Source organism: Pseudophryne corroboree, chromosome 6 (genome assembly GCF_028390025.1).
Source record: "Pseudophryne corroboree isolate aPseCor3 chromosome 6, aPseCor3.hap2, whole genome shotgun sequence".
In the NCBI taxonomy this organism is placed as follows: domain Eukaryota; kingdom Metazoa; phylum Chordata; class Amphibia; order Anura; family Myobatrachidae; genus Pseudophryne; species Pseudophryne corroboree.
The window spans coordinates 552493046-552505748 of record NC_086449.1 but is presented as its reverse complement, the minus strand read 5'-3'; the positions used below and the strand labels follow the sequence as shown (position 1 = coordinate 552505748).

The window sequence follows — 12703 nt, the reverse complement described above, 5'->3', positions numbered from 1 at the left end:
TACTTTTGGCCTTGGCATCCGCAAGGCGGGTGTCTGAGTTGGGGGCCTTGTCTCACAAGAGCCCTTACCTGATCTTCCATGAAGATAGGGCAGCGTTGAAAACTCGCCAACAATTTCTTCCAAAGGTGGTTTCGTCTTTCCATATGAACCAACCTATTGTGGTGCCAGTGGCTACTGACACTTTCACTGAGTCAAAGTCTCTTGATGTGGTCAGAGCTTTGAAAATTTATGTCGCAAGAACAGCTCTGTTTGTCCTGTATGCTCCCAACAAGATTGGGTGTCCTGCTTCTAAGCAGACTATTGCGCGCTAGATCAGAGGGACGATTCAGCACACTCATTCCACGGCAGGATTGCCGATACCAAAGTCGGTAAATGCCCATTCTACTAGAAAGGTGGGCTCATCCTGGGCGGCTGCCCGGGGTGTCTCGGCATTACAACTTTGCCGAGCAGCTACTTGGTCAGGGTCAAACACGTTTGCAAAGTTCTACAAGTTTGACACCTTGGCCGATGAGGACCTCAAGTTTGGTCAATCGGTGCTGCAGGGTCATCCGCACTCTCCCGCCCGTCCTGGAGCTTTGGTATAACCCCATGGTACTGAAGTGGACCCCAGCATCCTCTAGGACGTATGAGAAAATAGGATTTTAATACCTACCTGTAAATTCTTTTCTCCTAGTCCGTAGAGGATGCCGGGCACCCGACCTAGTGCATACTTTACCTGCAGTAGTTACTTTGTTATAGTTACACAAGTGTTGTGTTACAATTATTTTCAGCATGTTGCTCCAAATGGTTCATGCCTGTTGGCGTGTGTTATGTTGAATGCCATGTTGTGCGGCATGGTTGAGGTGTGAGCTGGTATAAATCTCACTGTTAAATTAAAAGTAAATCCTTTCCTCGAAATGTCCGTCTCCCTGGGCTCAGTTCCTATACTGAGGTCTGGAGGAGGGGCATAGAGGGAGGAGCCAGTTCACACCCTTGAAAAGTCTTAAAGTGCCCATGGCTCCTGCGGAACCGTCTATACCCCATGGTACTGAAGTGGATCCCAGCATCCTCTACGGACTAGGAGAAAAGGATTTACCGGTAGGTATTAAAATCCTATCTTTGTATTTTATTAAATTCTACACACTTGAGGTGCAATCCAAATTTTGATCCGATTGTCCGTTTGGGCGTTATCGTTCACGCAATGCAAGCCATGCATCGGCAGGGGCGGATTGGGATGAAAAACTAGCTCAGGAAATTTATGGAAGCAGACCTAATGGGGGTGTGGTCTGATGAGGGGGGTGGAGTCTGTTAAGGCGGGCAGAATCCCTCCTCATAGGGCCTGATTGTACGCAATTGCATGCTTCCTTGTGTCTTTTGCTGCTGTTGTGTCTTTAACCAGGGACGGATTGGGAACTAAAAGTGACCCTGTAAAATTTTGTAGAAGTGGCCTGACATGGGCAGCACAAGAGGTATAACATACCGTGTAGCCATGGCAACATCACTGGATGGCAGAGTTGCTGTATTGTATGGATGGTATAACAGAATGAATGGGTACAGTGCAGTGTACTTAGGTGGTCATTCCGAGTTGTTCGCTCATTGCCGATTTTCGCTATGCTGCAAAATGCGCATGCGCAAGGCACGCAGGGCGCATGCGCTTAGTTATTTAACTAAAAACTTAGTAGATTTGCTGTGGATCTTGCAGCGCTTTTCAGTCGCACTGCTGATCGGTGAGTGATTGACAGAAAATGGGCATTTCTGGGTGGTAACTAAGCGTTTTCCGGGAGTGTGCTAAAAAACGCAGGCGTGTCAGGGAAAAACGCGGGAGTGTCTGGAGAAACAGGGGAGTGGCTGGGCGAACGCAGGGCGTGTTTGTGACGTCAAACCAGGAACTAAACGGACTGAGCTGATCGCAATCTGTGAGTAGGTCTGGAGCTACTCAGAAACTGCAAAGAATTATTTAGTAGCAGTTCTGCTAATCTTTCGTTCGCTATTCTACTAAGCTAAGATACACTCCCAGAGGGTGGCGGCCTAGCGTGTGCAATGCTGCTAAAAGCAGCTAGCGAGCGAACAACTCGGAATGAGGGCCTTAGTGCGGTGGGCTGCCTGTCATGTGGACGGTGGGGCCATATGACAACACACAAAACAGGCCCCACATACAAGTCAGCCTACTAGGAATCTTCCTGGTGAGCCCTATGGCTAATCCGCCCCTTTAGTTTTCATTTGTATTTCACAGTGCATGGGGAAAATGTAATAGCCTGAGCAATGCAGGCATAGGCAAGCTCCCAGCTAGTCTGCCCGTTGTTTTAAAAGGGCAATCAGTTAAAAGGCAAAACCAAACTATATTGCCTTTTAAATGATTACACCTTTAAAACACCAGGCAGACTTGCTAGGAATACACATAGGCTATTAAATGTACTCTTATGTTATGCATTCTACTTCCTCTCAATTTATAATCTTTCTACATATACATATAGCAAATAGGGGGGGAGGGGTGCCCTTTACCTAAACATGGTAGCTGACTTGTACCCAGGGCAGGATTAAGCCTTGGGGGTGCCTGGGGCACTTTAGACAGGGGGGCCACGGTGAATGGGGGAAGGGGGGCTGTGTATAAGTTTGTGCATTGTAGTCACCTGTGTTAAACTATTTAATTGATAGGAAAGGTGTTTGAACAAAGGTGATTACAATCATAACTTAAGAAGGAAGTCCAGGTAGAGAGCATTTGTCCCTCCTGGAATAGGTCATGTTGGGATGTATGGATTGTGTATATTAAATTTAGTTTAATGGTGTATATAAGATTTAAACTAATTGTTTAATAATACCTGGGATAGCTCCACCTAATTGAAAGACAACTATTTTATAAAATGTTCTTGTAGTGGAATAAAGACAACTTAACAACCTTAAAATACACATAGAAAAATAAATCTATAATTATCATGTCACATGCAAAAATAGCAGCAGCCTCTGTACTACTTACGCACTGGGACAGGACTCAGGAGGACTCTGTGTGTGTGTGTGTGTGTGTGTGTGTGTGCGTGTCTCTCTCTAGACCATCATTAGATAACAAGTTACACAGTCCTCCCACCCAGGTGTGTCATCTTGTTTCACTTACAGCTCTCTCCACCCTCCTATCTCTCCTCTGGTCTGGTCTGGGGGCAGTGATTTCCAGTCTGGAGGAAGGGGAATTCATGGTGTCAGTAGACATAAAAGATGCTTACTTGCATGTTCCCATTTATCCTCCTCACCAAGCTTATCTGAGATTTGCAGTACAGGATTGCCATTACCAGTTCCAGATGTTGCCGTTCGGGCTCTCCACGGCACCGAGGGTATTCACCAAGGTGATGGCAGAGATGATGGTCCTCCTTCGACAACAAGGAGTCAATATAATGCCTTACCTGGACGATCTCCTGATAAAAGCGAGATCCAGGGAATGGTTGGTGCAGAACATTGCACTCTCCCTGTCAGTACTCCAACAACACGGTTGGATCATGAATTTTCTGAAGTCACAATTGGAACCGACGTCAAGATTGTCCTTTCTGGGGATGATACTGGACACAGAAGTACAGAGAGTATTTCTTCCAGTAGAAAAGGCTCTGGAAATCCAGAGAATGGTCAAACAAATTTTGAAACCAACAAGAGTGTCAATACATCAATGCATTCGATTGTTGGGAAAAATGGTGGCGGCCTACGAGGCCATACAGTTTGGCCGATTCCATGCCAGAGTATTCCAGTGGGACCTGTTGGACAAGTGGTCCGGATCCCACCTACACATGCACCGGAAGATAATCCTGTCCTCCAAAGCCAGGATTTTGCTCCTGTGGTGGCTACACAGTTCTCTCCTACTAGAGGGACGCAGGTTCGGGATTCAGGACTGGGTCCTAGTAACCACGGATGCAAGTCTCCGAGGCTGGGGAGCAGTCACACAGGGGGAAAGCTTCCAAGGAAAATGGTCAAGTCAGGAAACCTGCCTTCACATAAACGTTCTGGAATTGAGAGCCATTTACAACGGCCTTCTACAAGCGGTACATCTTCTTCAAGATCAACCCGTGCAGATCCAGTCGGACAATGTAACAGCAGTCGCGTACATAAACCATCATGGCTGAACGAAAAGCAGAGCGGCAATGGCAGAGGTGACAAATATCCTCCTCTGGGCAGAAAGGCATGCAAGAGCTCTGTCAGCAATTTTCATTCCGGGAGTGGACAACTGGGAAGCAGACTTCCTAAGCAGACACGATCTCCATCCAGTAGAATGGGGCCTCCACCAAGAAGTCTTCGCAGAGGTGACAAGTTTTTGGGGAGTTCATCAAGTAGACATGATGGCATCTCGTCTCAACAAGAAGCTTCAGAGATATTGTTCCAGGTCGAGAGACCTTCAAGCAATAGCAGTGGATGCACTGGTGACCCAGTGGGTGTTTTGTTCGGTATATGTCTTCCCCCCTCTTCCACTGATACCGAAAGTTCTAAAAATCATAAGAAGAACAAGGGTTCGAGCAATCCTCATTGCCCCAGACTGGCCAAGGAGGGCTTGGTATTCAGATCTTCAGGAATTGCTTATAGAAGATCCTCGGCCTCTTCCTCCTCGCGAGGACCTGCTGCAGCAGGGGCCGTGTGTGTTTCAAGACTTACCGCGGCTATGTTTGACGGCATGGCTGTTAAGCGCCGGATCCTAGCCCGAAAGGGTATTGCCCAAGAAGTCTTCCCCACTCTTATTCAGGCCAGGAAAGGAGTAACGTCTAAACATTACCACCGTATTTGGAGAAAATATGTGTCTTGGTGTGAATTCAAGAAGGCTCCTACTGAGGAGTTTCATTTGGGACGTTTTCTCCATTTTCTGCAGGCTGGTGTGGATGCGGGCCTAAGATTGAGTTCAATCAAGGTCCAGATTTCGGCCTTGTCAGTTTTCTTTCAAAAACAATTGGCCGCCCTTACAGAAGTTCAGACGTTCGTCAAAGGGGTGCTGCACATCCAGCCTCCATTTGTGCCTCCGGTGGCACCATGGGACCTTAATGTGGTGTTGCAGTTCCTTCAATCGGATTGGTTTGAACTTCTACAGGAGATAGAATTGAAGTTTCTCACTTGGAAAGTGGTGATACTTTTGGCCTTGGCATCCGCAAGGCGGGTGTCTGAGTTGGGGGCCTTGTCTCACAAGAGCCCTTACCTGATCTTCCATGAAGATAGGGCAGCGTTGAAAACTCGCCAACAATTTCTTCCAAAGGTGGTTTCGTCTTTCCATATGAACCAACCTATTGTGGTGCCAGTGGCTACTGACACTTTCACTGAGTCAAAGTCTCTTGATGTGGTCAGAGCTTTGAAAATTTATGTCGCAAGAACAGCTCTGTTTGTCCTGTATGCTCCCAACAAGATTGGGTGTCCTGCTTCTAAGCAGACTATTGCGCGCTAGATCAGAGGGACGATTCAGCACACTCATTCCACGGCAGGATTGCCGATACCAAAGTCGGTAAATGCCCATTCTACTAGAAAGGTGGGCTCATCCTGGGCGGCTGCCCGGGGTGTCTCGGCATTACAACTTTGCCGAGCAGCTACTTGGTCAGGGTCAAACACGTTTGCAAAGTTCTACACGTTTGCAAAGTTCTACAGCACCGATTGACCTCAAGTTTGGTCAATCGGTGCTGCAGGGTCATCCGCACTCTCCCGCCCGTCCTGGAGCTTTGGTATAACCCCATGGTACTGAAGTGGACCCCAGCATCCTCTAGGACGTATGAGAAAATAGGATTTTAATACCTACCTGTAAATTCTTTTCTCCTAGTCCGTAGAGGATGCCGGGCACCCGACCTAGTGCATACTTTACCTGCAGTAGTTACTTTGTTATAGTTACACAAGTGTTGTGTTACAATTATTTTCAGCATGTTGCTCCAAATGGTTCATGCCTGTTGGCGTGTGTTATGTTGAATGCCATGTTGTGCGGCATGGTTGAGGTGTGAGCTGGTATAAATCTCACTGTTAAATTAAAAGTAAATCCTTTCCTCGAAATGTCCGTCTCCCTGGGCTCAGTTCCTATACTGAGGTCTGGAGGAGGGGCATAGAGGGAGGAGCCAGTTCACACCCTTGAAAAGTCTTAAAGTGCCCATGGCTCCTGCGGAACCGTCTATACCCCATGGTACTGAAGTGGATCCCAGCATCCTCTACGGACTAGGAGAAAAGGATTTACCGGTAGGTATTAAAATCCTATCTTTGTATTTTATTAAATTCTACACACTTGAGGTGCAATCCAAATTTTGATCCGATTGTCCGTTTGGGCGTTATCGTTCACGCAATGCAAGCCATGCATCGGCAGGGGCGGATTGGGATGAAAAACTAGCTCAGGAAATTTATGGAAGCAGACCTAATGGGGGTGTGGTCTGATGAGGGGGGTGGAGTCTGTTAAGGCGGGCAGAATCCCTCCTCATAGGGCCTGATTGTACGCAATTGCATGCTTCCTTGTGTCTTTTGCTGCTGTTGTGTCTTTAACCAGGGACGGATTGGGAACTAAAAGTGACCCTGTAAAATTTTGTAGAAGTGGCCTGACATGGGCAGCACAAGAGGTATAACATACCGTGTAGCCATGGCAACATCACTGGATGGCAGAGTTGCTGTATTGTATGGATGGTATAACAGAATGAATGGGTACAGTGCAGTGTACTTAGGTGGTCATTCCGAGTTGTTCGCTCATTGCCGATTTTCGCTATGCTGCAAAATGCGCATGCGCAAGGCACGCAGGGCGCATGCGCTTAGTTATTTAACTAAAAACTTAGTAGATTTGCTGTGGATCTTGCAGCGCTTTTCAGTCGCACTGCTGATCGGTGAGTGATTGACAGAAAATGGGCATTTCTGGGTGGTAACTAAGCGTTTTCCGGGAGTGTGCTAAAAAACGCAGGCGTGTCAGGGAAAAACGCGGGAGTGTCTGGAGAAACAGGGGAGTGGCTGGGCGAACGCAGGGCGTGTTTGTGACGTCAAACCAGGAACTAAACGGACTGAGCTGATCGCAATCTGTGAGTAGGTCTGGAGCTACTCAGAAACTGCAAAGAATTATTTAGTAGCAGTTCTGCTAATCTTTCGTTCGCTATTCTACTAAGCTAAGATACACTCCCAGAGGGTGGCGGCCTAGCGTGTGCAATGCTGCTAAAAGCAGCTAGCGAGCGAACAACTCGGAATGAGGGCCTTAGTGCGGTGGGCTGCCTGTCATGTGGACGGTGGGGCCATATGACAACACACAAAACAGGCCCCACATACAAGTCAGCCTACTAGGAATCTTCCTGGTGAGCCCTATGGCTAATCCGCCCCTTTAGTTTTCATTTGTATTTCACAGTGCATGGGGAAAATGTAATAGCCTGAGCAATGCAGGCATAGGCAAGCTCCCAGCTAGTCTGCCCGTTGTTTTAAAAGGGCAATCAGTTAAAAGGCAAAACCAAACTATATTGCCTTTTAAATGATTACACCTTTAAAACACCAGGCAGACTTGCTAGGAATACACATAGGCTATTAAATGTACTCTTATGTTATGCATTCTACTTCCTCTCAATTTATAATCTTTCTACATATACATATAGCAAATAGGGGGGGAGGGGTGCCCTTTACCTAAACATGGTAGCTGACTTGTACCCAGGGCAGGATTAAGCCTTGGGGGTGCCTGGGGCACTTTAGACAGGGGGGCCACGGTGAATGGGGGAAGGGGGGCTGTGTATAAGTTTGTGCATTGTAGTCACCTGTGTTAAACTATTTAATTGATAGGAAAGGTGTTTGAACAAAGGTGATTACAATCATAACTTAAGAAGGAAGTCCAGGTAGAGAGCATTTGTCCCTCCTGGAATAGGTCATGTTGGGATGTATGGATTGTGTATATTAAATTTAGTTTAATGGTGTATATAAGATTTAAACTAATTGTTTAATAATACCTGGGATAGCTCCACCTAATTGAAAGACAACTATTTTATAAAATGTTCTTGTAGTGGAATAAAGACAACTTAACAACCTTAAAATACACATAGAAAAATAAATCTATAATTATCATGTCACATGCAAAAATAGCAGCAGCCTCTGTACTACTTACGCACTGGGACAGGACTCAGGAGGACTCTGTGTGTGTGTGTGTGCGTGTCTCTCTCTAGACCATCATTAGATAACAAGTTACACAGTCCTCCCACCCAGGTGTGTCATCTTGTTTCACTTACAGCTCTCTCCACCCTCCTATCTCTCCTCTGGTCGTTAAGTTACGTCGATAGTTCATGAAATCTGATACTCCTGTTTCTCTACCTGCACTGCATACTGTCCTGATCATATTCTCGCTGTCTGGTTCTGCTGCTGCATAAGAGGGAAGCTAGTGATGTCAGTGTGCTCTGGCCGGGGGGGCCCCTGACAGAGGGGGGCCCGGGGTACAGTATGTCCTGCATCCCCCCCTTAATCTGGCTATGCTTGTACCACCGTACACAGGTCCTGATTCTGATATTACTGTATTGCACAGCTGCAGTGAAGTGGCTATGCAATGCTGTACAACTAATATGATAATGCTGCAGGAGGCATCTGTAAGTAAAAGACAGGTCCTACCAGCATCTGCGATCCCAGTGTAGCACCTGAAGATGCAGCATTGATTGAGCAGCTGCTATGGTCACAGCCCGGCTCGGCCATCTGCGGAAGCAAAAGCTCACTCAGACTGGCTGTCTGAACTTTTCTGCTCGGTCCAGGAAGTCTGTGTCCGACACCTGCAAAACGGAGGTGACCCACCAAAAACATATACACACCTGTTTTGTAGAATGATCCTGGTCTCCTCCCCCCAAACTCCACAGCATGTCAATCATACTACAGCTAAGGGGGGACTGTGAGCAATCACACAGGACTCGTTCTGGACTTGCACAGAACGGTTCCTGCACATGGGCAGTTTCCCCACCACCGGAGTTGTATGTAAACCTTCGAATTTGCATACAAATCCCACTCAGGCACACAGTGCTGGCTTCACTCAATCTGTTCCACAGAGCCTTATTGACAATTATTGGACAGGTAGGAGTTCACAGCTATCAGCTGCCCTGATAAAGGACAGGCTGTGATGCTATGTATTCTTGGCTGCCAGCAACAGAAGTTATTTTGGTGAGGCACTCCTAATTGGCTATAAGGAGGAAGGGGAGAAACATATTATGGTGAGGTAACAATTAAAGTTAACACATAAAAGACTTGTAACCATCCCTTCTCTTGGGACATTATCTGACCAGTTTCCGTCCTTCTAATGAATCCCGCTGACCACTGCCATTTTGAATAATAACAGCTCTAATAGCCTGGCATTTCTGGACATTAAACTGGCAGATGCAGAGGTAACTTACCTCCAACGATTAGTAATAGTAATTGTTCGAATATTTAGATAATTTTATTAATTTCGTTTTAAAAAACTTGAACGCATAGTTAATGACAGAAATGTTGTTTTCCAGAACCTCACTTCAGTTGACATTAGCAGTTCATTTGATGGTAATGGTTTGTCAGCAATAATTGATGGTCTGGCAAAATTCAGCCATTACCAGTTTTGGATGACTGCAAGCACTATATTTGGAGATGGAAACCAATCTTCTGACGTGATTGATGTTAACACTGATCAGGATGGTAAGTAACCATAAAGCTTTCTCAGTGGCTTATGTCTGCCTCGTATAGCTAATTACCTCCCTACCCAACCCTTCTCTTTCATTCAATTCAAAACCTAATTTAAGCCCCTGGGTAGGATACCTGAGACATTGGCATCTTGGATAATTTCTGACCTCCCAATTTTTGTATTAATCATTTATAGATAACTAGTATTTTTGACCCATCATGTGCCGGTTTGCTAGCTAGTGAGGCTCCCATATAGCCTTATCCTTCCTGTCTCCCCAGACCCATCCCTTAATGTTCTCTCCAGCCTCATGTCACCTCGTGTCTCTGCAGCCTCATATCACGCATGCCTCTCCAGCCTCATGCCACCCCTTGTGTCTCTGCAGCCTAATTGCCATGCATGAATCTCCAGCCCCATGCTACCATATGTGTATCTGCAGCCTCAAGCCACGCATGCCTCTTCAGCCTCATGCTGCCCTGTGTCTCTCCAACCTTATGTCTCCCTTATTTTTCTTTCATTTCTATACTCCCGCCGGCACCCCCAACCCCTGTCTCTCTTATCTCTGCCCCCTCTCCACATCTCACCCTCTCTCATTAGACAGGAGAGGGATCTTGTGGGATAGGCTATTGAGAATGGTGTTTTTGGTGAAATCAGTTGCAGGGCTACAGATTCAAATAGCCACCATCTCATCGTAGTCCCTCCATATCGCTCCGTCTGTTCTTCTCTGCTGCCCCCCTCATCCTCCAATCTCTCTCATCTCTCTTCCCCTCCATCTCCCTTTTATCTCTATCCCCTTGTTCTCCCCATCTCTCTCATTTCTGTTCCGATCATAAGAGAATTATTAATGTTACAGTATCTTCCTCCTTATCAAGTGCATACAATGGTGCCAGGAGAGGTGGTATGGGTTGGGGCAGTTACTAATTACCTAGGCCCAGACTGTGGGAGGAGCCGCTGTCCCCACTGCCTCTTCCGAATAAACCTATACTTAAGGCTGGCGCCATCTTCCCAGTGATATTTGGGAAGACTCTGGCACTGTACCAGAGTTTTTGCTCTTTAGTGCAAATGCTCCATCTTCCTAAATATCGCTGGGAAGATTGCACCAACCAAGAAGTAGGAACCAATTTCCTGCCAGCATGGTAGGAAGCGAGTGCCCTCTCCCGAGATAGCGCAAACAGCCTGACTTTTGAGTTACAGTATCTTGCCTGTTACAACCACCTTCAGTTATTTGGCGGGTTTGTAGCATGGTCTAAACCCTTAGTAAATCTGGGGTTTCTATCATTCTAATGGTAACGACACCCATGATTTAGTGATTTATTCTAAAGTGTGTTTCACAGCAGTAATATAATCTTGCCAGTAAACTGCAGCAAAACCGCCGGGATTTCAAACCTGCTATAAATTTCCCACTAAGTGGTAAATTCCCATCGATTTTATGCATTTCAAATCGATAAAAAATTGATCTAAATCAATTTCAGGGGCTAAAACACACATTTACTAATAGGTGATTTTTTAATGTTAGTATAGGTGTGTTATAGCCCCTGAAACACAACATCAATTTAGACTGATTTAAAATCAATGAAAATCGTCCTTTAGTAAATATACCCCTAGCTGTTATTCCTCTGCAGGACTCTAGATCTGAAACGTTTCATACCATGCTGCCTTGTTTCATTTATAGTCCCGGAATCTTCACCTATGATCAGAGACTGCAAGAATCTAACATCTACCACAGTGCTGTTATCATGGGATCCTCCTGAGCGTTCAAATGGTATTATAACTGGTTACTACTTACAGATTTATGGACCACAGGGAAACTATTCTTTGTCTACCACTCAAGTCTCCATTATTTTGGAGGATCTTGTACCATTCACACCGTTTTTTATATTTGTTGCGGCGAGAACAATTAAAGGAACGGGTCCTTCTAGCCAGCTTGCCTTTCACACAGATGAAGCAGGTAATAGTCATATTCCATATTTGTCCTAAATTAACATAATCAGAAAGGTAATCCTTCGTAATCATGTACATGTTTCCAGTCTCACTGCGTTTTATCTTCTGTCTCATGTGTCTTCATGAAATATTACATTCCTCTCACAAGGTCAGAACTGTATATGATATATTCCTCTGGTGTGCTTGCATCTCAGTGCGCTAACAAGTTCAGCTATGCTATAAAAATAGTAGCATTTTCTGGTTATTTATTTCTTCTTGCTTTAAATCATGGCAGGCATGGCGCTGTTGCTCATACACGGTCACATGACTGCACTCTGCACATTTCTGCTCCGTCTGAACATCTGTTTTATTTTATATACTATATTTGTATAGATTTTTTTACTATTATTGCGGGTTTTCAAAATGTAAAACAAAGGCACAGTCTTGCAGAAGCAGAACTATCACCTGGAAGCAAAGTTTACAAATATATTTGCCTTTCCCACTCATAGAATCCAAATCTGGCATTTTTATACCAAGTTCAAACATACTGGGTTTTTTGAGATTCATATAACTCCAGATAATAAGGGGTCACCAGAGGTGCCTATATTTTAAATAACAAATATTAACATATTCTTGTATAATATGTGTTGGATGATAGGAGTATATTTACAATACTCCCAACTTTGGTGCTAGGAAATTCGGGACATGCACGCACCGAAGGCAGGTAAAAGGTTTGGATTCTCATGGCACCCCTGCTCGCGTCACCGTGTGGGCTTGCCCAGCACTCTCCAAGTTGCTGCTTTGTCCCCAGGCTCTCCGTGTGTTGTGAACAGATGCCATGCAAATTTGCACATCATCTATTCACACAAATGCTCTGTGCTACCCCCCCCCCCCCCCCCCCAAAAAAAAAAAAATGTTTTCCCCTGATGGACACTGTGGAACGCAGGTGGGACAGCGGGACAGTCTCAGAAAAAATTGACTGCCCCCGCTGAATGATGGGTGCTGCACCCATAGAATCGTCGGGCTGATCACACGAAACTGGCTGATCAGCCCAATGATTGTATAGTAGTGTATGCGGGAGCGTTAGCCAATAAACGTCTTAAAACCTGCAACTGCCAGCTTTGGAGGTCGCATCTTGTGTGCAGTTTAGTATTTATACTGCCAACCTCCCGATCCCATAGAAGAACATACACAGCAAGCTATTTCTACCTCAGTGTGTACAGGGATCAAGCTGGGTACACA

At 45.7% G+C, this 12703-nt stretch overlaps 1 protein-coding gene across 1 annotated transcript in view; it reads left to right on the top strand.

Annotated features, from left to right (window-relative positions):
* Positions 1-12703, top strand: part of PTPRQ (protein tyrosine phosphatase receptor type Q) — a 517581-nt gene that overhangs the window by 284720 nt on the left and 220158 nt on the right. The window contains exons 25-26 of the mRNA XM_063927718.1: positions 9390-9558; positions 11214-11489. Of these exons, the coding sequence (XP_063783788.1) occupies positions 9390-9558; positions 11214-11489 (445 nt within the window). The remainder of the gene's footprint in view (positions 1-9389; positions 9559-11213; positions 11490-12703) is intronic.